The sequence below is a fragment of the Physeter macrocephalus genome, chromosome 15 (genome assembly GCF_002837175.3).
Source record: "Physeter macrocephalus isolate SW-GA chromosome 15, ASM283717v5, whole genome shotgun sequence".
In the NCBI taxonomy this organism is placed as follows: Eukaryota; Metazoa; Chordata; class Mammalia; order Artiodactyla; family Physeteridae; genus Physeter; species Physeter macrocephalus.
This window is the reverse complement of record NC_041228.1, coordinates 39,855,789-39,875,767: the sequence shown is the minus strand read 5'-3', so window position 1 is coordinate 39,875,767 and position 19,979 is coordinate 39,855,789. Positions and strand designations below refer to the sequence as shown.

At 44.6% G+C, this 19,979-nt stretch overlaps 1 protein-coding gene across 4 annotated transcripts in view; it reads left to right on the top strand.

Annotated features, from left to right (window-relative positions):
* The first annotated feature begins 155 nt into the window (after positions 1-155).
* The window catches only part of PTDSS1 (phosphatidylserine synthase 1), a 67,194-nt gene continuing 47,370 nt past the window's right edge, over positions 156-19,979 (top strand). For 3 of the 4 annotated variants that reach the window (XM_028500731.2, XM_007110739.4, XM_028500732.2), the window contains exons 1-2: positions 156-463; positions 12,551-12,642. In XM_028500731.2, the coding sequence (XP_028356532.1) occupies positions 285-463; positions 12,551-12,642 (271 nt within the window). In that variant the 5' untranslated portion in view covers positions 156-284. The remainder of the gene's footprint in view (positions 464-12,550; positions 12,643-19,979) is intronic. The other variant, XM_007110738.4, reaches the window with a different exon arrangement.

Genomic DNA, 19,979 nt, shown 5'->3' with positions numbered 1-19,979 from the left:
CCAGAATCTTCCACTTGGAATCTAAAGCCACCGCGAGTCCTTAGAGATGCCCGTCCCCCAACGCCAGCCGGGGCCCGGCGAGCGGCGCCCCCCTCCCGAAGCTGTGTTGGCGGCGCCGCGACCCCGCCCTCCCGCTCCTGTCCTTCTCTCCGCTCCCTGCCTTTGCTCCTCGCCAGAACCGGCCCCGCCGTCCGGCCGCCTTCTAGCTGCGGCTCGTCACCTCCGGGGTCCCAGCCTCCACGGGCCGGGGCCGCCGCCGCCGCCGCAGGACGGGGAGGCGGGCCATGGCGTCCTGCGTGGGGAGCCGGACCCTGAGCAAAGATGATGTGAACTACAAGATGCATTTCCGGATGATCAACGAGCAGCAAGTGGAGGACATCACCATCGACTTCTTCTACCGGCCGCACACCATCACTCTGCTCAGCTTCACCATCGTCAGCCTCATGTACTTTGCCTTCACCAGGTGAGGCGGGCCGGGCTGCGCTGGGGGCGCGCCTTTGGGCGAAGGGAAGGGGCGGATGGGAGGCCGTGGCGGGGAGCATGGCCGGGTGAGGAAGTGGGCTGATTGCTCCACGCTCACGCTCTTCCACCGGCGGGTATGTCACCTAGCACACCCAGCTTCCTTCCCGACAGCTCCTCTGGACCGGCGTTCGTCCCTACCCTCCAACCCACCCCCATCCCCACTCGCATCGCCACCGCCACCCCTTTCCACACCACCTTTCCCCATACAGCGCCTCGGGCCACATCAGGAACACTCGTGGGTCACCTAGCACGATCTCCTCCCCCGCCCTTCTCCCGCGGTTCTCAGCGTCGCTCCCCACACACATCACGACACTGGCCCCCTCCTCTCCGGCCTCCGTCCCTGCCTAGCACACCGCATGAATCATCTGGTATGCACCACTTTCAGCACATACCCCTTCACACTGAAAACACCCCTGTCTTCCACGCACCATACACAGGCCCAGGACACAACCCAGACCCCTTCCCGCGGAACTCCTCCAGTATTCGGGACTACCCGCGTGCACAAAATGCACACGTGCGGTGCACTCCAGTCTGTATGCATGGCACGCACATCATCTCGCGTAACCCTTCCCCCAGCCTCAAAGACCACTGTTTATACCACAACAGAAACTGGCGGCCGTGGACACACACATCACAGCGGACATTCCAGCATTGCCACACAGACACGAACCCACCACACATCACACAGTGCACGCTCTGTTCTGTTCACCACCTAACATAGATGCTGAAATGAGACATTGTCAGGCCACTGTAGCAGTGCCTGGTGCATCATAAATGCTATGGAAAGTGTTAAATAAAACGCACAAACCTCACACACTGTAGCATAACTCTCATATCCCCCTGAAAACACACACACACACACACACACACACACACACACCTCAAAGCACTTCTAACGTATACCTGTGCATAGGAGTTAACCCTGCCCAACTTTTGTCAGCCCAGACCTTATAACTCTACCTCACTGAACATGTGGCCCTTCAACCCCAAGCCAGGGAACTGATTCATGCCTAAATGACAGTCACACCTTGGGTCCTACTTATAAGGATTTATGTTTTCTGAATGAACCTCTTTAAAGAAAGAAAAGGTGTGCCTATACCATGCTTAAAAGACCAACCCAGAGAACTGGAGTTTTGGAGCCACACTGTTGGTCTCAAGACTATTCGCGTGACCTTGGTTAAGTTATTTAACCTTTCTCTGAGACTCAGGATCCACCTCTAAAATGGGTATAAAATATGTACTGACCTCACATGGAGTTAAAAGGATTAAATGAATATGTGTGAATGCACTTAGCAGAGTACTTGGTACATGATGCATAATTAATGTCAGTTACTTCTCTCCTAGTCTATTTATCCAACAATCAATGGTTCTCAGCCCAGATCCACAGAAACTGTACAGGGTTATATTCGGTGGCCACAAGCATTGAGGGAACTTCTGGTATTTAGTGGGTGGGGGTTATAAATGTTTATAACACAAGGGACATAGCATTGTACGACAAATAGTTGTCGCTTACACACAGGCACACATGTGCACCTACACACTTGTATACACACAAGTGCCAATGGTGTCTCCCTTGAGAATCAATGCACTTTTTCAGATTTTCATAAAACTACTAATGTCCTCCTACATCACACTTGTTCCTTATCTCCACGATCCATTTGACTCTTGATTCTTATTTTGTCAGTGTTTATCTATTTGCATGACTCTATCTAAAGCCATAAAGCATATAAACAATGACTCTTAATGATTGAGGGAAACAGCTACTGTTATTGTAAAATATTCTGCTAATGCTCTGCAGCGGGGTAAGACCAGATCTTGCCACAGTATCCAACCAGGAACATATTTCTAGCTTTGGAGAGAAATCAGTCTTGTTCCTATTTATGGTTGCCCTCAAATACTTATCATGTCATCTGATTTTACCAGCTAGTAGCTGTGTGGCCACTTAATTTTGCTAAGCCTCAGTTTCCTTATCTGTATGTAAAGTGAAAATATCTAGTAATACCTGATAGGATTTTGTTATAAGGGCTCAATTCATTTTTTTAGATAATCTGTATTTAGCTCAACGCATGACAAATAGTAAGTGCTCAGTAAACATTAGCTATTGTTATTATTACATCATTTCATTGTATGCTAATGCCTTCTAAATTATGTTTGTCATCGAGTGAGAGTGTGGTGTGCTCTATAATTAAGAAAAAGGATAAAGACATTGGAAAAATGGACAGTGCTTTGCTTGGATAACATACATCCCTGTTTCATATTAACTTCAGTTTCACTTCATCTCAGGGTGGGTTGGCAAGAGATGGAATCAGTGCAGGAGTTTCTTTGGAACTTAGAAAAGTAATTATGGTATTTTATTTTAAATAACGAGAAGCAAGAATGAGCACTTTGTTTCAACCTTTTATCTTTTTTTTTTTTTTTTTTTTTTTTTTTGGTACGCGGGCCTCTCACTGCTGTGGCCTCTCCCGTTGCGGAGCACAGGCTCCGCACGCGCAGGCTCAGCGGCCATGGCTCACGGGCCCAGCCGCTCCGCGGCATGTGGGATCTTCCCGGACCGGGGCACGAACCCGTGTCCCCTGCATCGGCAGGCGGACTCTCAACCACTGCGCCACCAGGGAAGCCCATCAACCTTTTATCTTTAATATTATTCTAGGCCCTTTCAGAACAGATCTCTCTTCCTCTTTTCTAATACAGAAAGTCACATTCTTCTGGAATTTCCCTTTTACAGCATATTCTGCCAAAGCATTCAATAAATTACAGCAGTGAAACTATAAGAAGTGAATATGAATTTTAACAGCTTGTCAAACGTAATAGAAAAGGCATAATCTGAACCTCAAGCTATGGCCTTTTCCAAAAATGGTAATTTTACTTCTTCCACTAATTTCAAAGAGACAGAAGTCACATATTGAAGAACTACTTAATAACAAGTTTCACGTTATAGAAAACCATAAGCACCATTAGTACAATTAGTACTTACTGTGTCTTACTCATTTTTTGTAATGATTTGTGACCCTTTAAACTGAGACGTTACAGTGATAGCTCTGTCTTCTGACATGAAGACTGAAAGTAATTACTTCTTAAAGTTTGTTTTTCAAAGACTAGTAGTTGAAGAGAGCCAGCGATAGAGTACTTTCGGGGTGTCAGATTACCCGTATGTGTGAAACAGTACCTGGGTCATGTCACATGCTGCAGAGACACAGCAAGAATTTAGGATTGGCAAGGATTAGATGCCTCTCACAGAAGTCTGAGACAAGTTTGGACTTATCAAGCGGTTCTTTTGTTAAATAACAACTAGGCCAACTCACTGTTAAATCATAGTGTTTAAACCTCCAGTCCTTATCACTAACAATAAAGCCAGATGTTATTGAATCATTTCCCCTAAGATTGGAAAAGCTCACTTTGCCACATTTTAGGATAAGTATTTTTAGAAATTAAATGCTTTGGCGTGCGTCTTATAAGTTTGTTCAGCCAAAGTAGGGCAAGGAGAGCCTTTCTCTTAAGCTCAGAGTGCCTCGTATTTACGCTGCTTTCATAGGTTGGTAAACTTGGAAATGTTGAATGGCCTTACTTTCAAAAACTCAGGCTTTAGATTTGAAAACACCAAAATTTACGAAATCACATTCGTAGCAGCTCACTCTCTCCTTAAGAGGCACCTGGCAGTGAAACAGTGGCGTCAGTCTCTCCAGTGACACTTATCCAGCCAAAGTCATCACTTCCCCAGAAGAGATTGCCTTCCTGCAGCTTCCTGCACCTAAGGGATCATCTGCTTACCTATGGTTTCTCCTTGATATGGGACTGAGGAGGCGGATGAGGTCAGGGAAATGGACAGACTTTTGATTGATTGATTTTTATTTGTTTGTGATACTGGTTTTTACTTCATTTCCTTTAGTGGCTTTGGAGCTCCAGCTCTTCATCTTATCACGGAGCCATAGTTGCACCTTCTGTGTCTCTTTCCTCCTGGATGCCTGCCAGCCTTCCCTGTTCTTTCCCTTTAGACCATATCAATTCCCATTAGAAAATAACTCCTGATCCTGCTGATTCAGTTGTCTTGAGGCTGTTTCCTTTATGTACATCATGTTCTTTCTCTCCCAATAACAGAAGGCCTGGCTCTCCTTGCTCCACGACACCAGCAATGTTAAATGATCCTCCATATCGGCTGTGTACTGGGGCTACACCAGCCTTGGAGGTGAAGGAGCGCACTGTGTTAGGTGGCGCCATCTAAAGAGGTCCAGTTAACAGCCATCGTAACATTTGTCTTCCTCACTTCCTATTTTGAATCATATTTTTTATTGGATTTAAAGAAGCACCTTTTAGGGACTTCCCCGGCAGTCCAGTGGTTAAGACTCCGTGCTTCCACTGCAGGGGGCGCGGGTTCGATCCCCGGCCGGAGAATTAAGATCCCGCATGCTCCATGGTGCGGCCATAAATAAATAAGCACCTTTTAATTATCCTTTCTTATCCTTATTTCTGGTGTTTTATGTCCTTAATAAGATTATACGTTTATTGAAGGAAAAAAAATGTGTCATATTTCTTTGGGGTCTTCTGTAGTAAATAAGCATCTGAGTGACTCAAATATTTATTTGGTTTAGATGATGCTTACCTCAGAGAATTTACACGCCTAGTACTGCTGCCTAGTGTTTAGCATTTTGGGTATAATTCTATTACCAAGTGTAATATAGTTTATCTTGTGATATAATCCCTCTAGCCCCAGATTTCCATAGGGAAGTTATCAGCGTTTTAGTCTCAACAAGTCTGGAAGCCAGGGACTCGTCCAGGCAGCTAGGACTGCTTTCCTGAGCCCTAGGTCCTGGCATCGCATTTAATTTAGTTCAACAGTCTGCACTCCGCCCAGCCCAGGTCTCCGCCCTCCTGGAGTTCATCTAGTTTATCTTCACCAGGTCCCGTTGGGCCTTAGTAGCTTTCAGAGCTGTCCTCCTCTGCCCATGCCCAGGCTTTGGCTCAGCAAACCCCCTGCTCTCTGGGATAGACACTCCCAGGCCTTGACTCCTTTTCCCTCCAGTCCATCCTCCACACTGCTTTCCTCATGACCTTTTGAAATCGAGATCGTGATCTCATCCGTCCCCTGCTTACACTCTTTCCCTGGATCCCCATCACCTAGAGCACGTGCTTGTTGGACCCTCAGCTCTTTCATTACAGAGCCTTACATCTCCCCACACCTGTACACGGCACACACAGCAGGCCCAGACAGCTCCCTGGCTCCACACCTAATGCCAGGATGGCACCTCTCTCTGACTGGAGAGCACCTCCTGCCTACCCGTGAGCCCATGGCATTCCTGGCAACGCACCTGGATGGGCCCCCTCCAGACGCCTTTCTTTATTGTTCCAGGAAGCTCAGAGGAAGAAATGTTTATATACTTCTAAACATTTTTTAAATTATTGTTATCTCTCCTGTTGTAGTATTTGTTTCTGTATCAATTTCTTGAGGCCAGATACCTTAATCATCACAGAATACACACCCAGTAAATGCTAAATGAATCAAATATTAAAAAATCATTTATACAATATGAACTTTCAAAAACTATCAGTCTTCTCTTTTAGTTGATATGTCAGCTATAATTCTTAAAAAGAATCCTAACTTTTTATAAAATGAAACAAATGTAGTCTTCAAAGCTAGTTAACATCGGTCCACCTTGTAACCCAGGACTGAGTTTTCCATTGGGAGAGAGGATCCTTAACAGTGACTAGCCTCATAAACATGAGCCTACCTGTGTGTCTCAGTTTCAAGGATTCCTATTAAAGAAATGGAAAGGAGAAGATAGGAGGGGGAGAGGGGACAATCAACTTTGCAGCCTTAGGAGTCAGCATAGAGTTCTTACCTTCCTGGCCCCAGGGAGACAAGCTTGTCTAAAAATTGTCTGTGAGTGAATGGAGTTTGTTTCCCCGGTCTCCTTGCCCACTGCCTGTAGCCTGTTGTTCAGGTTTAAGAATCTGAGTCCCAAACTTTTTCAGTTCAAACCTTTGTTAAAAAAACTCAGGGCTTTCCTTATACTTGTCCTGCTTTTAGGATTCTCTCCTGGGTAGTTACCTATACTCAAACAGGGGTGACAGAGGAGTTGAGATGTTTGAGTACTTGATTGGTCAGCCCTGGGGCAGGAAGGTGCAGTGGAGCCTGTGGACCCAGGCCATGACTCCCCGTCACGTTACCTGGGTCTCGGGCCCGCTCAGCCCTGGCCTCTTCCTCTTTCTGGCACCCACCACATTGAGAAGGCCTGCTCTGTGCCAAGCGTTGTGCTGGGCCCTGGAGATACAGTGGGTGAATGAGATGGGGCCTGAAATTACAATTTTACTCTAATCCATTCATTTTTTTCACTGTGTATGGTCAGGGCTACCCCAGCGTGCTTCTGGAGCTCCTCCTAAATTTAGCAGAACTTCAGGGAAAAGGACTCTGCCTCCCTAAGCTTGTCGGTACCATACCGGTAAGGGTAGCAGTCTTGACCTAGAGCCAGCATTCCAGAAGCCCTGGCACCTATTTCACTCTGCCTCTATTTGTTGTAACTGTGGGCAAGATAAAGCAAGAGCTTTATTTTCTTCATCCTTCAAGTAGAGATAATGCTCCCCCACAGAACTGTGGAGCAGTTCAATCAGATGCCAGCTGGGAAAGGTCTTTGGAAAGTTCAGAGCCCCAGAGACCAGGCGCTTGTTATTAGAGCCTCAGAGGACCTAGGAAAGAGGTCAGGGCACTGCCAGGGCATCACAGTCGAAAGCTTGAAGTCCTTTTATTTTTTGTTGCTGTAAAGTAAAATGTCTTATTTGAGCAAGAATCCTGAGGCCAGGAAAAGTCAAGATGGGGGTCTGGCAGCCCTGACTGCAGGTTATGAGCGCCCCTGGGAAGTGAGAAGTACATTGCCCCCTCAAAGCCTGAGGAGATGGTAACAACCCCACGAACAGGGGCCAGTCTTGTGTGAACAATCGAGGTGGTTTTTTGGTTTTGGGGGTGTTTTATCAGGTTAATCAGAGACAGTGCCAGCGAATTGAAAACTTTTCTCTCAGGCCAAAGTTATACTAAGATAGTAATTTAATTTTTATGTCTTATTGTGCTTTTCATCATGATTCTCGCAAGAATAAGGACCAAGTTTGTTCATCTTTGTCCCCAACGATAGGTGTCAGCTAGCTGAGGGAATGGGTGGACAGACATTGTAAACTAATAACTGACAGGCCCTCTGTGCCAGGCACTGTTCTAAGTCCATCGCACGTGTTAAGTTATTTTATCCTCACAACAACCCTGTGAGGTAGAACTACTATTACCCTTTGATATACTGAGGAGGAAACCAAGGCACAGAGAGGTTGAGTAATCTGCCCAAGGTCACACAGGCTGATAAGTGTGAAGTCAGAATTCTGGTCCATGCCGTCTGGCCACAAGCCTGTCTTCCTTGTCACTCCACCAAACAGCCTCCTAAAGGGGGAAAAACTTAGACTTTGGAGTCAGTAAAGTGCAGGCTATGATCATTTCCCCCTTTGAGGGTGTTAGGAAGATTAAGAGAGCTAACATGCAAAGCAGCGAGCTAGCTTTCTGAGTGCGGCACAGATCTAGTAGATGTCCAGAGATAAAGCCTTCTTGTCCTCTCATTGAGGGTCTCTGGAGTCAGTAGGGTGGTCTTTGGGGCCTTTGCAGCCAAGTTGCATTTCATGATTAACTATGGAAAATGTCTGTGTCCCTCGGCATATGGTTAAGTCTCTGGATTACTGGGAGCTGAGAGAGAAGAGGCCACACCAGAGCTTACAGAATGGCCCTGTGTGGTCAGCTTGTCAGGAGGCCGGTGGTGTGGGGAGCCTCCTCAGTCATGCATTCCGTTCTTTCTGCGTGCCCGCCTCTTGCAGGGACTGTGCTGGATGCCGAGGGTATACCCTCTCTACTCTCAGGAAAGCCAGAGGGTGTATCTGGGGCTGCTAGTCTGATAGGACTCAAGATTTCTTCTTCAGCTCACCTGCCTATCCTTCAATCTTTGATCACAGGAGTTTGATCTTCCCGTACTATATATTTTCAGTTTCGCCAAAGATCTTGCTGTCCATCTTTGATACTTTTTGTTTTTCTAATTAGGCAAATATAAAACGGCCAACTTTTCAGACTCGCTGCTGTTTTATTCAGGTTTAATTGGCCTTTTTTTTAACTTCTGAAACGAGGCCATTCTTTTGATCCTGTCTTTCTAATAAAACGGCTCAAAATTTACAAAATTGCAGTTTCATTGTTTTATCACTGATCTCACTGTTCTTACAAATTTAATGTTGATGTATAATTGACTTTTTTGAAATGTAACATATCCACATTGCTTAAAATCCAAGGGACCCCAAAGGGTATATAGTGAAAAGTCTCGCCCCACTCTTCTTTTGTCCTCTTTGGAGAAAACCAGTGTCACCATACCTTGGATGGATTTCCAGAGACATGCTGTGCAGCCATGAGCAGAAGTGACAAGTTATATATACATTTACACGCTCTCTTTTATGCATAGAAAGTTGCTTACTATACTCACTGTTTCTGCAAATTGCTTTGTTTACTTCATGATCTCTTAAATTATTCTGTATCAGTTAATTAATTAAAAGCTTCATTCTTTTTACAGCTGCCTGGTACTCCACTTTGAGACGGAGCCATAATTTACTTAATCAGTCCCTTTTCGGTAGACATTTAGTTGTTTCCAAGTTTTGCTAATACATAGAATACCACAGTGAACAACGTTGTACATATGTCATTTTTGCATAAATGAAGGTATATCTGTGAGATACATTGTCATACATGGAATTGCTGGGTCACAGGGTATATGCATTTGTAAATTAATATGTTGCCAAATGGCGCTCCATAAAGGTGGTATGTGAGAATGCCTGTTTATCTCTTTCTGCATAGCCTCACCAGCTCAGTCATTAAATTTTCACCTTTGTCCATAAGGTAGATAAAAATGGTCTCTTTGTGTTGCTTCCATTTCCCCATCTCTTACCATGAACAAGGTTGAGCATCTTTTTTTTTCACTTGCCTGAGAGCCAATGGATTTTTCTGCTCTGTGAACTGTCCCTTCCTATCTTTTGTCCATTTTTCTGTTTGCTTTTCTTTGTCCATTTGTTCTTTCTGTTAATTGATTTGCGGGGAGAGCTTTGTAATTAGGGGAATTGACCCTTTGCCTTCACATGAGTTGCAGACATTTTTTCCAAGTTTATGATTTTGTTACTGATTTCTTTGCCATGCAGATTTGTCAGCTTTCTCCTTTATGACTTCAGAGGTTTGTATCGTACTTTCAAAAGGCTTTCCCCACTCAGAGATTGTTGTGTTTCGTTTGGGGGTTTGGGGTTTTTTTTTAATTCTCCCATCATTTCTTCTAGAATTTTGTTTGGGTTTTACTTTTAGTTTCTTGAATCATCCAGAATATATTTTGGTATAAGTTGTGAGTCATGGGACTCCATCTTCTTTTCCTAGGCCACAGTTATTCATTTTAGCCTTGCTTTTATTTTGTAACTTACAAATTGCATGCCCTGTCAAACTCTCTTACGCCATCCCTGTGCATCTACCATGAGTCAGGTTGATTTAGGATGACAGATAAGTTTTCATGAGGCAGTTTGGCAAAGAGGAAAGATCATCATCTTCAGAGTCTAGCAGGCCTGGTTTTGAATGCTGGCTCTGTAACTTCTTACCTCCACAATCTTGGGCAAGTTACTAAACCTATCTGAGCCTTTGTTACCTCAGATGGTTGATAATAGCCCAGTGGGTTGTGACAATTAGAGATAATGTCTGGAAACTGCCTGTTCAGTGCCTGGCACGCAGTAGACACTTGATAAACAGGAGCTATTATCGTTGCTGTCATTATTAGCAATATCAGTAGTGTGATTTGGTCTGAATGAGGACATTGTGTTCCTACCCTCACTGTGTGTAGCCATCCTTCAGTAAAAGTTGGTGTTCCTGGAAGTTGGATATGGGGCTTCTCTGCATAAGCCAGAGGGCATGGCAAGTGCCCTGGTAATGGTTGGGCTGGCATTTTTAGGTTGTGTTCACGACCTCTGGGCAGGTGTTTAATTATTAGTATGTCCATCAAAATAAGATTGTACTTTTTAATGCACTTCCTTCCTGCAGAAGGAAGTCTGTCTGATTCTGTAGTTCCGTTTTGTAATCAGATCTCTGAAGTTAACAGCCAAGCATTATTTGTCCAGCATTAGTTTAGGGCTACTTGGCCATATGATGATTTAGGAAACGTTTAAGATCTGTATGATCTCTTATTTCAGAACCTTATGTTCAATCCTGTCATAAGTCTGGAAATCATTTCATTGGGTGCAGAAACTGAGGAGCCTAAACAGAAGTTGGCATCTAAGTTAACTTCTGCTTTTAAACCAACACCCCAGGACCATTCATTATTGTTTCATTCCATACCTTTTCATGTATGTATTCTGATGCTCTAGAGCTTCTTTCTACACAAACTTGGTTTTCTCCTAAGATTTTTTTTTTGACCTGTTTCTTTTCCTTTAGTAATATTTAATCTTAATTTAATATTTGTCTTTTGAAAACTCTTTTACTACAGTCCTTCTCTAGATAAACCCAGCTTCTTTTATCATTTTAAGATTTATTGCTACCAGTCTCATCATCTCTAATCTATCTCCTTCCATTCTGTTTCATCTCATATTTTCTGCCTACTTATCCTGCGTCTTTCGAAACTGAAACACTGAACTTCCCTCTCCCAAGCTTCTCAATAATTATCAATACTTCAGAAAATTTTACTGTCATGTATTTCTGTTTTCCCACTTTTGTTTGCTTCTCTGAGCCCCAGATATGTTACTAGAATCTTCTTTTTTGTTGCAAACTGTCAAAACCTAAATTCTTCACCATCAATGTTAAAAAAATTTCCATTTGGGAAATTTTACTTCATTTTAAAACAGTAAATTTTCTTCCATAATCAATAATCAGTCCAGAAATATATTGAGGGCCTATTAGTGAATAATTCCCTGCCATTAGGAGTTTACTTTCTACAGAGAAGATAGACAACATATAAGCCAACAAATGTAATCATTTCAGTTACTGGGGTTATAGAGGAGTTAAACATGGTAATACATTAGAAATGACCAGGCAGGAGAGGGGGGAGGCTTATCTCCTATTTACAATTCTTTTGCTTCTGCTCTGAGTTTAAATCTTGTATTTTGTTTTCTCTTAATTTTTCTTTCTTTTTTTTTTTTATTGATTTTTCTTGGAGTATAGTTGCTTTACAATGCTGTGTTAGTTTCTTGCTGTACAGCAAAGTGAACCAGTCATATTCATACGCTCTTAATTTTTCTTTTAACATTTTTTACTGGTGCTTTCTGATTATGTTACACTGCCCCATTTTTATTCATCCCTTAGATAGCCAACTGCCCATATTTGACAAGTGACTGCATAATCTCATTGCATTATACCCTTATTCCTTATAATCTTATGCTTCCTTTCTGATTCCTGAACAATTTTTCTGCCACAGTCTATGTAGTAAAGGTCATCTTTAGTTAGTCTTAAAACCAAAAGGTATTTCTCCAAAATAAACCTTACGTTTTGACATCCTGGGTATTTTTAATTTTTTTTTAAAGAACAGTGATTCGGGCTTCCCAGGTGGCGCAGTGGTTGCGCGTCCGCCTGCCGATGCAGGGAACCGGGTTCGCGCCCCGGTCTGGGAGGATCCCACATGCCGCGGAGCGGCTGGGCCCGTGAGCCATGGCCGCTGAGCCTGCGCGTCCGGAGCCTGTGCTCCGCAACGGGAGAGGCCCCAACAGTGAGAGGCCCGCGTACCGCAAAAATAAAATAAAATAAAGAACAGTGATTCTCAAATGCTTGTCTGAGCAGAATGTGTGTTGGGGTGTGAGGTTGCCAGTTGCCTTCCTCACAAGAACTGGACTTGACTATGACACTGTATTATTTTAGGAAATGAGAGTGAATAGTAAATAGTGTGTGTAATGACTTAGCTCAGCAAAATAAAGGTAGCAATCCCCCAGTTTTTAGAACATGGAACTCTTACTCCTTCTAGGCTATTTAGATCCAAAAATGAATACTCAATGTTCCCTTTCTTTCTATTTTCAGGGATGACTCTGTCCCAGAAGACAACATCTGGAGGGGTATCCTCTCCGTAATTTTCTTCTTTCTTATCATCAGTGTACTAGCTTTCCCCAATGGTAAGTGATGTAATGCTTTATCACATTTCTCCTGTGCCTTGTGCCCTTGCTGGTATTTTTGAGATGCATGTCATCTGGAAGATGAAACTAGAGGGTGGAATTAAAAAAGACTCTTGAGTGTTGTATGGTGGTTAGGGGCACAGGCTCTGGAGACAGACTGCCCTTTCTGGCACTTCCTAGCTCTGTCCCTCTTTAAAACATCTCTCTCTGAAATGGAGAGAAGTACCCGTTGTAAGGGTTAACTGAATTAAAACAAGTAAAATACTCTGAACAGCGACTGACAAATTGTAAGCTCTCAGTGAATGTCAACTATTGTTCTTGTTGCTGTGTTTGTTATTATCAGCTGAGTCATAAAACACTCACTTACTGTTCAGTTACTCCTTTTTTGCTAAGGACAGGGTCAGTGCTCTAAAGAGTATTACTTAAATAATTGTTGTCTTAACTGTAAACTTTGTTGGGATAAGAATTTTCATTATCAGGTTAAAAAAAATTATTACTGTGAAATTTTCCCCCATCATGATTATAGAGTGAGGCAAAAGCCTTGGTTTGAAGACTAATTTGGTATCTTGCCATACTTAAGATTCATACGTTTCCTCTGAATTGTCCCTTACGAGTTGCTTTATTTTTTCTTATTCCCCTTTAGTACTTTCTCCCTGGAATATTCTCTATTTATTCTCTGCGAGTGATTTCTAAATGCTCACTTTTTATATCCTGTTTCTTTTTTTTTTTTTTAAGTTTTCTTTTTGTTGTTTTTTTTTGTTTGTTTTTTTGATATAGCCCATTTTTTTTAAAGTCTTTATTGAATTTGTTACAATATTGCTTCTTTTTGTCTTATGTTTTGGTTTTTTGGCTGTGAGGCATGCTCCCCGACCAGGGATCGAACCCACACCCCCTGCATTGGAAGGCGAAGTCTTAGCCACTGGACCACCAGGGAAGTCCCTTCTGTTTCTTTTACACGTAGGATATTTTGTAACTGTTTCAGTCTTTTTATGAGTTATGCTTCATGGGCCCTGCTCAGGTTTTAAATATGATGATTTAAGATGTGCTTCTTCTCCATCCTCCCATCGTAGAATATAATGTGTACTATTAGGAGCTCATTATGAACATTACTGACTGTTATCTGAAGCTGTACTGTGGTGATAGGACTCTAATACCATTTCCAGTATGTGTGGCGGGGGATTGGTGTCCCTGCACCAACCAGCAAGCAAGTTGAACATCATCTGGGTGTCCTACAGTGCTATTCTATTCTGACACTGTCTACCTGGAGATAGCATGAGATTCCACAGGTTAAGTCCCACAAGGCTGCTCCTGTCCCCACTGCAAATGCCAGTCACAAGTCCAGGGCGTCAACTGTGGTTCTGACCGAACGGCTATAAATCCTCCTTGGGTTTGATTAATTTGTTAGAACAGCTCACAGGACTCAGGAAACCAGTTTGCTCACTAGATGACTGAGAATGATTAATCAAAAGCCAGCTGAAGAGATGCGTAGGGTAAAGTCCGTGGGAAGGGGCGAGCAGCACCCATCCCCTCTCCAGGCGCGCCACTCTCCCCAAATCTCCACTCCCTCACCAACCCAGAAGCTTTCTAAACCCTATCCTTTTAGTTTTCTATGGAAGTTTCATTACGTTGGTGTGACTGATTAAATCTTTGGCCATTAATTCAACCACCAGCCCCTCCCTGCACCCCAGAGCTCAGGGGGTGTGCGACTGAGGGTTCCTACCCTCTAATCCCGTTGTTGGCTTCACTGACCCCCATCCTGAGCGGCTCCCCTAAAGTCACCTCATTAACACAACAAAAGACGCTTCTCACTCAGCACTTAGGAACTTCCAAGGAGTTGAGGATTCTGTTCCAGAAAGGGGACAAAGACCAAATACTTACTTCTTATAAATCACAGTATCACACATGGCAAGTCCTTTAGGCCTTCCAGAATGTTGGCAGTGGAATTTCGTTCTGTATTTTTGTGGGTTCTGCTGGTAGCATAATAATCCAACCAGTAAAACCATGATTCTGAATCCTTCAGGGAATGGATTGCTCTAGATAGCCAAGTTATTTGGCAGCTGCATTTAGCTCTCTAACCACTCAAGCTTTTAGATTAAATTTTACTTTTATTTTATTTTTGTTACTGTTATTATTATTTTTTTAGTGAAAACCTTTCAAGATATGAAAACCTCTGCCTTAGTATAGGCCTCTGTAATAGAATACCCTAGACTGAGCGGCTTAAACAGGAGAAGATTCATCCTGGGGCAGAATTCTTCTCCAGCTGTGAACCTGTGAAATCAAACAAGTTCTGCGCTTACAGAATACAATAGTGGGCCAGGCACAGAGTAGGCATTCCCATTCCCAAAGGAAGAAACAGGAAAGAAGGAAGGGTTGACAAGCCCCAGGCAAGTCCCAAACACAGGAAGGCAAACTCTAGGAGATCTCTCAAGGCTCGAGAATAATCCTCTTTGGCTTGATGCCCTGCCTTCCAGACCCACTGGAGCAGTAGTCTGCCTCCACAGCTTTCCCAGTGGGGGTCGAATGCCCAGGGCTCCGGTCCCCTGCCCCAGCAGAGCCGGGTGTTGGTCTTACCCTCTGAAACCAAGGTGGAGGCAGTCCTCCTCCCCTCCCCCCAGGGCCCTGTGGTGGAAATGACAGCCCAGATGATCTCTGAGCCACCTTGGAGTCCTTCTTCCTATGTCTTAAAGGATAGCAAATGTTCGCAGTCAGGTAGCTCTATGGTTTGGCCCTGTAGGGTCCAGGAGGTCCAACAGTCTTCAGCTTCAGGGTTAGAATTTCAACATATGAATTTGGGGGGGGGACACAGACCTTCAGTGCACAGCACCTGCATACCTTATGCAGGTATGACCAACATAGTTTGGCCTTTCCACAATGGTGAAAGTTCTGACAATGCAGAGTGATTGGAGTATGAAGATAAAATATTCAAAATATAGCTAGGTCATGGAATGAGGGGGGACTGGTCACTATGGCATTCGCTTTCTAGGGAAACTCCCCAGTGCTGAACAGCTTTTCTACCTATTTGCCAACTTTCTTTTTCCTACCACTTCCTTCACATAAAATCTCAGGATTTTAGGTTTAGGGAGAGCTTGGACCTTATGGAGCCCACCCTTTCTTTCAAGGGTGCTGTGCTATAGTGCAACTTAAGTGGCCACTTGGGGCCTCAAGCCTTTTACACACACTGAACATACCAGAGGCTATGAGTGGTCCCCCTGAGCTCTAGAACCTGGCCTTACAAAGATGGAATAAGAATACAGCCCAGAAAGAGGAGATGGGGAGCTGCTTCTCAGATGTGATACCAACCCAAGGTCTGTGGCCACCAGAGTCCCTAGGGAAGGTGAGTAGGTGACAGTTCAGGTAGTGGTCACCGTCACCCCCCTCGGCCTTCTACCTTCTGTATCCCGTGCAGTTCTGCTGCTTACTTCCCGGCCATCACTTGTTGCCATGAACATTATTGTTCTATGCCCTCTATTCCTATTTCTCATCTTGTCTGTGCCCTACCATCCTTTTTTAAATTGTTATTTTTAAATCAGTCAATCAGAACATAGTACGTGTGCAGGAAACTGATCAAAGGTATGTCTGTTCTTCAAGTCTCCAGCTTTCCTTGGCTGTGTGTTCACTGTTTCCTGGTTCTTCACAGCTTCAAAGGTTTCTTTTCTGCTTTTTTTAAAAATTTAAGCTTGCTATTTCTGAGAGCCATTTTGGAAGTTTGAGGATTCTCAAAGATCAGTCTCTCCATAGCCATGATTTTACAGATATCCCTTCTGTGGAGCTTTGGCAGGAGCTGGGCTTTGGGGCTTCATCAGCAGCTGTTTTTCTTAAGGTTCCAAAAGCCCTGAAGGTTGGGGGATTAAATCTGTTGGACGTGACATCTTGCATGATTTCTGCTGATTTTTCCTCTCTTCCCCCATGAAGACATCTCATCTTCAATATCCACTTACCTGGCTGAGTCCCTCATGGTGGGACTGAGCTTTTGTTTTCCTCTTGGAAAGATAAAAGTTGTTTATTTTATGCTTTTATGCTTTTCTTATCCTGGCTGCCCAGACTTTGTGATACACACAGAGCGGGGGAGGACCCACAGGGCTCATGTAGTTCAGCCTGCTCCGTTTACAGCTCGGAAAGCTGAGCCCAGGGCCGTCAGTCACCCCTGAGCTGCCACCCGGCCGCTGATGCCGGCCTGATGTTAGGGCTCCGGCTCCCATGCATTCCTGTACTTGGCCGATTCCCGGCCTTTTCTCATATGAGGCCCATCGTGAGGTGTTTCCTCTCTGTCTTCTGCCTGTTTCTATCACTCTCTGCTTCTTCTTCTCTCTGTCAGTCTCTGGCTTTTCCTTTTCCCAGGAGCACAGTCTTAGGGCCTGAGTTGGCCCGTGCCTAGTGTGCTTTGGACCTCACGCCCAGCGGCGGTGGCTGTGCCTTTGCTCCTCTGGAGCCCAAATGTCGGCCCGCAGATTGATCTGAACCTTCTGCCACCAAAACCAAGGGCTCAGATTTAGAAAAGGACGAAGTCCATTCAGCATTCTGTGCAGGAAGGATTAGGACGTTAGGGAAGCAGTGCTTGGAGGGACTGTCTTGCAGCCACGTGTACAAAGCAAACACAGTGTCATCTTTGTTCTCTAAAGAGCCATTTGCTCACACTTTACATTAGATTAGTAAAACTGTAAGTTTTCCACATTACAGAATGCTGTTACTGAATATTTTTTAAATTGGGGGTGGGCTTGGAGGGCGCCATAGAGAGGATGGGGGAGCTTGCAGGCACTGGGAAAGGGTACTCCTGGGCCTGTGGCTACCCACCCCCCCCACCTGGCATTCAGACTACAGCCTTTGCAGGAGCCATGATGCTAGGTGGATGCTTCTCCGAGTGGAATGAACACGACTCTTCTTGTTCCAATCTCATCGCCTTCTCTTCCTCTCTCTCCACCCTTGGCACAGATTCTCAAATTAAGTAATGGAATGAATGGGAGCAATGGAGCCCAGCATTTGCCTTGTCCTTGAAAGGCAGTTTTGGGGAAGTGCCCGCAGTGGATGGCATTCCCAGAATGGCTCTGTTTTGGCAACTTTCAAACACATTTATCCTTGACCTAGTGAAGGCTGCCCTGAATGTTTAAGTATAGGCCTAAATTTGGCTGTGTCCATATGTCTCGTATGTGTGAGTTTACATATGCTCTCTGTGTGCTAGAATTGATCAGCTCCTACAGGAGGGGCCCTCTGGTTCTTTTTGTACAGAGTCTAGATAGCAAAGAAGGCCCTCGACTTTCTCCATGAGGTTTATAACAGTCAGGAGGCTTTTGGCCACAAGTAATAGGAAACCCTTTTCAAAATGGCTTAAAGAATAAATAAAATGTTTGCTTTCTTACATTACAAGAAGTTCTGAGATAGAGTGGTTCAGGGCTGACTAATTCAGCGGTTCAGTGACACGTGAAGACCCAGGTTCTTTACCCCTTTCTGCTTCACCATTTTCAGCAAGATGCCTGTGCTTTGCTGCCCTCATGGTCTTGGGGCAGCGGCTGCACTGCTGAAATGTAGTCACAGACAGTGTCCAACAGAAGAGGAGGTCACGTCTTCCCATGCATCTTTTTAAGAGTGAAGAGGCCTTTTCTAGAAACCCCCCAGCACACTTGCCCTCACTCCTCTTTGATTAGGCTTAGGCCACATGCCTCTGCTACCTGAGGACAGGCGTTTACAGTGGCTGCAGGACATCAGAGGCACATCATAGATCTCTAGTAGATCTTCACTGACTGAAAGAATAAAGGATAACCTCCACTGGCTTAGAATTGACCCCTGAGTTACATGGGGGAGGAGTGGAGACTCAGAATTTCGTTTGACAGTCAACAGGGTGAGTGGCGCGGTGAGGTCTAGAGTTCCTTCCTTCAGTCCTACAAACAGACGTGGAGAGAGACCCTGAGGGGAGACCTTGGAGGGAGAGGGTCTGTTACCTACGCCCGCTTCTTTCCTGCTGTCTTCTCTCCCGTTCTCTCTCTTTTGGTTCCCTTGAAAAAAATATTTGAAATGCCACGTCCACCTCCTTACAGTACCTGACACTCAAGTGTAGGTGTAATTTTAGCTATGCCACTGTGTCATTGGAGTATAATTACAATCGCATCACTCTGTCACTGGAGTGAAATTTAGAAACCTGTTGCATCTCCAGCTGGCTGTGAGATTTCTTTCAACAGGTGACTTCTGTGTGCTTTTTCAGCTCCTGAGGGCCTCCACTCTTCCTGCCCTTCCCCCCCCGCGCCGACCCAAACCACCACAGCCTTACCCTGTACCCCCAGTGCCCAGCCCAGAGTGGCCTCTCAATCAAGATATGTTGAATTAAGAATGAATCTGCCAGGAAAAAAGTGCACAGAATTAGCCCTCTCTTTTCCTTTCCTCATCTTCAAGAAGAGCACCATTCAGCACCTCTTCAAGGTATTTTGAAGAGAGTGAGATAACTAATAGTTCTTGATTTTCCTGAGTTTATCCTTCCCTTTCTCCTTCGGCCTCTTCTGATTTCTCTGAGCTGAGATAGTGCAAATCACATCTCCTTGATGCACGAAGGTGATAAAAATGGGAAAAAAAAAGGTACTATGTCCCCCCCATTCTCCGTCTCCCTCTCCACTACTTTTCCACTAAGAAAAATTCTTTCTTAGGTTTGAAATTTGCTTAGAGATCATTTTATTCACCTTTTCTAGGTTTTTCCTAGAGGAATTTAAACTTTCAAATCATACAAATCAAATATCTCATGATTGTATTTGTCAATTATACCACATAAAGCTGAAAAAGAGATAATAAAGAGAAGAGGCAGACTGAGAGGACCCGAGGGCACAGACGTGCAGCTGCGAAGATGCAGCTTCTGACTTTGGTTAAAAGGATCCTGCCTCCCTAGGGTTGGTCCCTGGAACTCCATTATTCGTGGATATGACAATAGGTTGCTGGCTAGTCAAGCTGAGATCTGATGTTTTGACTTATGAGGAAGTGTTTTAAATGCTTGCTTTCTCAGGGCAAAGTCGTTTCGTTTCTATTTTCTTTTGAAATAAAACTTGCTCTTAATATCTGATTGAAAATGATGTATCCTAGACATAGGGACTGATGAGAAAGTAAAACGTAATTTTTCAATGTGCCTCGTAAGAAAACCACCTTTGTAAATAAAACCAGCACTTGGGCTTCCCTGGTGGCGCAGTGGTTGAGAGTCCGCCTGCCGATGCAGGGGACGCGGGTTCGTGCCCCGGTCCGGGAGGGTCCCACGTGCCGCGGAGCGGCTGGGCCCGTGAGCCATGGCCGCTGAGCCTGCGCGTCCGGAGCCTGTGCTCCGCAACGGGAGAGGCCACAGCAGTGAGAGGCCCGCGTACCGCAAAAAA